We start from the raw sequence: 6366 nt of genomic DNA, 5'->3' as shown, positions 1-6366 counted from the left end.
AAAAACAGATCCATACACATTGAACAGCAAGATTCAATTACATGGGAAAATAACAACTACAAGAACTAACAACATCAAATATCTAAGACTTCAATCTTCATTCTTCACTGCTCCGTGCAGGCATATAGTAAGTCGATAGTTCCTCAACCTGAACATTAGACAAGTGGAAACATTAGTAAGCTACCATTGGCAGGTGGAAACATTACTTAAGATTAAAGAATAAGATGATGGTTGAGGATGGCAAATTACCATTGGCCTGCCTAGAAGCACATCTTGCTAAATGAGCATGCAGATGTGAGCTTCCATACTTTGGATCTCCACAAAATAGCCCGTGACACCATACACATTCAACCTTCCATTTTTCCTCAACAAGAACCCTATTGAACTCATTCCAAACCACAGATATGGTCTTTCTCTTCACACGAAGTGACTCATCTTGCTCAAAATATTCACCTGAACCTGACATATTATTGTGCTGCTCACCTTGATGGTCTCGGGTTCGGGTCGATGCAGATTTGCTTGAGGTGGAGAAAGAGGTGCGAGTTGCCGCTTGTCGGTCGTCCTCGCGGTCAGCTCCAAAGGCACATGAACCTGACATAGATAAGCAACACTATAATCAGGAATGTTACTGCTGGATATTTACACAATTTTGACATACAAGATAGGTGCTGGTACATATACAAACCTGCTGGAATAAATATAAAAGGATCACATATAATTGATAAATATAAAAGGATCACATATAATGAATGTGTGTGGACTGTTCAATATTTACACAATTTTGACATATGTTTAGATAACCCACTCATGACTGACCAAATAACAGCAAGATCCTACACATTCAACAGATGCAACAGCAAGAACTAACCACTACAAGATCCTATTCAACAGCAAGTTCAAGATGCAACAGCAAGAACTAACAACTACAAGAACAGAAAGTTTCAGCTGCTTACCCTGATGGCCTCGGCCTCTTGGAGTCTTGGGTCGATGCAGAAGCCGCCGGTCACCTGGGATATGGAAGAGGAGCACTTGCCATTGCCACCCCCACCATCCTGTTCCTGTTGTCCTGCACTTGCAGCCGACTTGCCCGGCCTTGAGGTGAAGGAGGAGTCGAGGAGGCGGGTTCGCGAGGAGGCGAGGAGCAGGAGACGGCGACGAGACCAGATGAGCTGATGAGGTGTCGGACTGTCGGTCGGTGCCTTGATGCGAAGGAGGACGAGGTAACGTCGCGAACAGGCGAGGAGCAGGGCTACAGGAGATGGCGACGGGATTAAGGGTCAATGAGGAGAGGCGGATGAGGCGCCCGGATGGGGAAGGGCGGCCGGATGAGGCGCTGCCGTGCTGGCCGGTGCCGCCCGCGGCCCGCTGCCGGTGGTGGTGGTCTGGTGGATCTGGTGATGGGGAGAGGAGGCGGCCAGATCGTGGTAATGGGGAGAGGCGGCTGCGGCTGCTAGTCGGGGGAATGGGGAGGAAAGGAGTGGAGAGGTGAGCTGGTTAGGGTTTCTTCTTTATATATTCACTTGGATGTTTGACTGACAGGTGGGGTCCCGGATATCCATGGAGCCTCCATGGAGCCGGTTTGCCCCCCATCCCCGCCCCGCTAGCTTCTCGGGTACCCGCCCCGTTATACCTATGGGGGGATTTTGATCCCCATCACCGCTTCTTAGCGGGTAAATCCCCACGGATACCCATCCCCACGGGGAAAATTGCCATTTTGAGTGGTGACTTGGTGGTTGTCTCAACGAGAGCACAGAAAAACTTTCTCATACTCTATATATTTCTTCTCCTCTTCACCGGGAGAAATAAAGGACAAATTGTAGGAAAACACAAACCATAAACCTTTATTCATTTCAACCCAACCCTGTGTACAAAGCTAGTTACAAACAGGACGCACCGCCGCACGCGTCACGCGGCGAGGAGGTACCTGAACCGGAACTCGTAGGGGAGGACCTGGATGCTGCGGCGCGCGTCGGCGGCGGCAACGGCGCGCATGGCGCCCTGCTGCAGCTCGGTCGGCAGCTGCAGGCACACCCAGTCCATGAGCGACTCCACGTCCTTGGCGAAGTCGAGGAGGTACCAGTGCAGCAGCTTGGGGATGGCGAGGCTCGCCGGCGCGGACACCCCCACGGCCGCCTGCAGGTAGTCCCGCTTGGCGCCCTCCAGCTCCTCCTCCACCCGCGCCGCCGTGTACACCCTCACCTGCACCATCAGACGAGACAACACGTCCCCATCATCAGCTCCACCGTCGTCGTCAGTACAGAGGAACTGTTGCGTGCCACTGCTGGGATCGAGATCTTACGGCGGGGGAGGACCAGCTCCCGCAGGAGAGCGCGAAGGTGACGAGCGGCTCCGGCCACTCCAGTCCGTAGGCGCCAGCGCGCGCCGCCTCGTCGCCACCCTTCGTTCCTTCGCCCTCAGGGCTCACCTGCTGGACGGTCACGGGTCATACGTTCAGCTTCAGCGTCGGACAGTTCATTCTACTACATTCGCTAGCTACGCTGGCGTTATCGACGGTGACAGACGTACATGCTTGACGCTGTAGGGCAGGCGCAGGATGAAGTGCTCGATGGACATGGCGCTGTGCGTGCGCCCGCCCACATCTACCGTCGCCTGCAACCAAAAAACGCCCACGTCAGACCACCATCCTTAAAATCTTACTGCAGGCAGAGGCAGGCACGGCTCATTTGAGTAGGTCGTTCCCGGTGCATTGAGGAGGTAGGGCAGGGCAGGGGTGGTACCTTTGGCATCATTGCCACGAGCATATGGGGCGTGGTAGGTATCCCTTGCTCCAGGAATGCCTGCAGTGCATGGCAGGCAAGCGCAAGTAAGTAAGCGTATTAAACTCACAAGATCCAGCAAGTAACTTGAGCCTACTTCCGGCGATGATTAGGGCAGGGGACATGAACCATTTATTTACTTAAACCAAAAGTATAATCACCAGGAACGAACCAACATGCCACCCAATGTACCCGTTCCCAGTCTACCTCAAACTTACTAAAGAATAAGCAGGCAAGCATGCATCGTCGTCAGAACCACCACTACCACTGCACCCAGGCTGTACTGCCGGGCAGGCACGCACCACTGGTTATGAATGAGCCTCCCAGAAAAGCCCCAGCATACAAACAGTGGTTCTACGAAAAGCGACGCTGATAATTGAGCTAGCTGCAACTGCCCCGGAAGACGAAATTTCACGCCATCTCCAATAAGATAGACTGCAGATGGAAATAATTCAGGGAAACTAGGAGGAGGAGGACGCAATGATGGGTGCCAGCGGAGCTCACATTCATCATGCACGAGTTGTAGATGTTGATCCAGAAGGCCAGCTTCTGCTGGTGCGAGAGCCCCCCCAGGTCAACCGAGGACAGCTTCCGGAGCAACGCCCTGCACAAGATTCGCCAGATCAGCGACGCCGTCGGGTCAAACGGCCACCCACCCCTACTCACCGGACAGCAAAATCTAACTTGAAATCAAGATGGTGGCCGTGACAGCGAACTCACCTCAGTCTCCGGGCGAGGAGCGTGTTGCCGGCCAGCGCATCGCGGTCGAAGGACGCCGCGTCGACCACGCGCAGCCGCCTGTAGGGGCCGACGCCCCGGCCGCCCAGCTCCAGGATGCCGTAGGGGTCCTGCGGGTACGCGTCCTCCGACGACGACGACCCGGACACCGACGGGGACAATGGCTGCTGCTCCTCGTCCTGGCCGGCGCCGGCCGCCGCCGGCGAGGAGCCCATCTGCGAGAAGATGGTCAGCAGGCAGCTCAGCAGCTCCTCCGACAGCCTGTTGGGCGCGCTCGACCCGTCTGGGGCCGCCGCCTTCTCTGAATCATTGCCGGCAGCGTCTGCGACCCTTTTGCGGTCAGGCGCCGTACCGATCGCCTGCTGTCGAAAAAATGCAGAGTTTGCAGCACGAATTCAGCAAACGTCCCGCAGAGAGACAGAGGAGAATATTTTGGGGACAATTCGGCTGCTCGCAGTAAAACTGTAGGTAATTCGCTGGTTTTACCTGAGGAGCAGCCCTGCGTTTCTCTGGCGCCGCCGCCGGCGGCGCCCTGGATTTGGCGGCGACCTTCTGCGACGGCGAGACGCGGCAGTTTCTGGCCGTCGAGGTGTTGCTGCACGACAGGTTCTCCTTTCCAGCCCCGGAGCCGCCGGAGTGCTCGTCCTGGTTCGCCTGAGCGGGGATCGGCTTTCTTGGTGTTTGCGTTTGCTTGCCGTTCGGCGACGGACGAACAGTTGGAGAGAGCTCTGCATTTGGGGTTGGGCTCGACGGCATGGGCTGCGCCGGCACGCATCCCTCGCCGGCGGGAAAGTGCGCGTTCTTGGCGGAGGAGAAGATGATGGCCTCCTGGTAGATGCCTTGCCGGAAATTGACCACCTGCTCCTCCAGCCGCACCACCTCCTCCTCCAGCACCGCCACCTCCGCGAGAAGAGCCAGCGTCTGCGCGGCACAGTTCAGCTCAGAATCGAATTGCTCCAAAACAGAAATCGAATTGCCCAATTGCCTCCGAAGCAGAATGTGAGTGGGTACTGACCTGGGACGGCAGGTACGGGGGCAGGCGGGGCAGCGCGCCGAGCGGCCTGGTGAAGGCCCGCTCCAGAGCTCGGTGGACGTTCTCCTCGTGCCGCAGCTTCTTCTTCAGCTTGTCCACCTAGCAAGCAGAATTCCCAACACCGTCAGCAACGCAATGCGCACACGCATCGAAGCCCATCGATTCAACAAAAATCAAGATAGAATTCACGCACATCCTGCTGCAGCGCGAGCTTCCGCTCCCGCCTCGAGTGGACTCTGTTCGCCACGCCTCTCGCCGCCGCGTTGGCGGTCGGCCCCTTGGCCGGCATGGCCTTCCTCTGGTCCTTCTGCATCATCATCTGGATAGTCGCAAAATGCCATCAGGGAAAAGAGGGAAAAGAGCCTCGCTCATTCAGCTACCTAGCTGTCAAAGAAACTAGCAACAAAAGCAAAGCGACAGATTCCTGGCCGATTAAAGGTAAAGCAAAGCGGATTAAAGAGGGAAAATTGGGCCTCGGCAGCGATCGAGAGGGTATCCAATTCGAGCTGCTCCTCCCTAAAGCAACCGATGCCGTGGAGGCGAACCAGGCCGTATGGATCATCGCTTGGCATTGCACGAACAGCAAACGAAACTACAGTGCTCGCCGTTGTACTCTTCCGCATTTAATAGTCCGTCGGACAAAAAACGACATGGACGGTGCGAAGGATTAACAGCAACCACTGCCCTGAAACGCTAAACAACTTCAGATGGACGCAGATGCTAACCAACCACGGAAAGGCGCACGGAAACCGGAGAGGAAAAAGGAAAAAAAAAACATTCAAACACGGAGTTCGAACGACTGAGCCCCCCGAACAGACGGCAAAGTCGCAAGCTTTCCGATCATGCGGGCGGTGGCTACCGAGAGCGCCTCACGGAAACCCAAAAAATAACCGCACATTGTCACCGCCTGGGCGCTCAATTCCACGAGCAAAGGTTGCGCAATTCTAACTCAAATCATCCAAATGCAAGTGGCAGAGCCAGAGCTGGCGAAAGAAACGGGGAGGGGTTGAAGAGGCCTTACCCTGTCGCCCTTCGGGGCGGCCTTCGCGCCGTGCGCCGCCGCCGGCCTCCGAGCCCGGCCATTCATCTCCGACGCCGTATGCTCGCCTCTACCAACACCAGGGGCCGGTCCGCTGCGACGGGCCGGAGCGAGGAGCCTGCAGGTTAAATCCTCTTCGTGGCGGGCCTACGGACCGCGGGGGAAGACTCCAGCGCCATTAAAGGCACCGCGAGCTCTGCGGTGCTCCTGGGCGGCGGGACGGGGCGCGGTCCAAGCCACCGCAGCCAGACTAGCAAAGCGCGGCCTCTGCTGCTGGCGGATTCGATTGGGTGGCGTTCCCGATTGGGTTAAGGGCGGGATTGGTCGGCGTGCGTGGGAATTGGGATTGCGGCGATGGCGATGCGTGGCGCTCCCGCAGTTGGTCTCTTCCCTCCCTCGCGTGTGGGAAAATGGGAATCGGGTTTAGCTTGCAGCCTGCACAGCCAGCTTCGCTCTAGTACTAGTTGCGCACTTGCGGTGGCGTAATTGAGCTCTCTCATTTTGCAGGCAGCACCCTCCGTGAATCTCTATTTTCCTTGGATGAGTTGTGACTCTCTGTGATTTGAATGGTTTTTTAGGTTCGCCATTAATTAATTTTCAAACGTGTGGTTTGATTTATAAATATCACCTCACCAACATCAATTCCTGCGTTTTCAATAAGGTCTCGAAAATATATAGTTGTGACATTTTTCAATAGTGGCTTTTTAAAACTGAAATTAACAACATGCATAGTGTGGACGTATGGAGGCCGACCTCCACAGAGCTCGGTATTTAAAGAA

The 6366-nt window shown here is 55.7% G+C and overlaps 1 protein-coding gene across 3 annotated transcripts; it reads right to left on the bottom strand.

Moving 5' to 3' along the window:
* Positions 1-1759: 1759 nt before the first annotated feature.
* Positions 1760-6025, bottom strand: LOC119310220. 3 transcript variants are annotated; one of them, XM_037586036.1, is made up of 10 exons: positions 5570-6025; positions 4742-4867; positions 4531-4647; positions 4002-4436; positions 3498-3877; positions 3282-3381; positions 2739-2798; positions 2527-2610; positions 2300-2428; positions 1760-2199 (listed from the first exon to the last, which is right to left on the bottom strand). In XM_037586036.1, exons 1-10 carry the CDS (start codon positions 5633-5635, stop codon positions 1906-1908), a joined length of 1791 nt encoding a protein of 596 aa, XP_037441933.1. In that variant the 5' UTR covers positions 5636-6025; the 3' UTR covers positions 1760-1905. The 3 variants fall into 3 exon arrangements, with proteins under 3 accessions (XP_037441933.1, XP_037441935.1, XP_037441934.1); XM_037586038.1 differs by having other exon boundaries at positions 2300-2425; XM_037586037.1 differs by having other exon boundaries at positions 3498-3874.
* Positions 6026-6366: the final 341 nt, after the last annotated feature.

The sequence above is a fragment of the Triticum dicoccoides genome, chromosome 5B (genome assembly GCF_002162155.2).
Source record: "Triticum dicoccoides isolate Atlit2015 ecotype Zavitan chromosome 5B, WEW_v2.0, whole genome shotgun sequence".
Taxonomy (NCBI): Eukaryota; Viridiplantae; Streptophyta; class Magnoliopsida; order Poales; family Poaceae; genus Triticum; species Triticum dicoccoides.
Note: the sequence above shows the minus strand (reverse complement) of the source record. Positions and strands in the feature narration are given on the sequence as shown.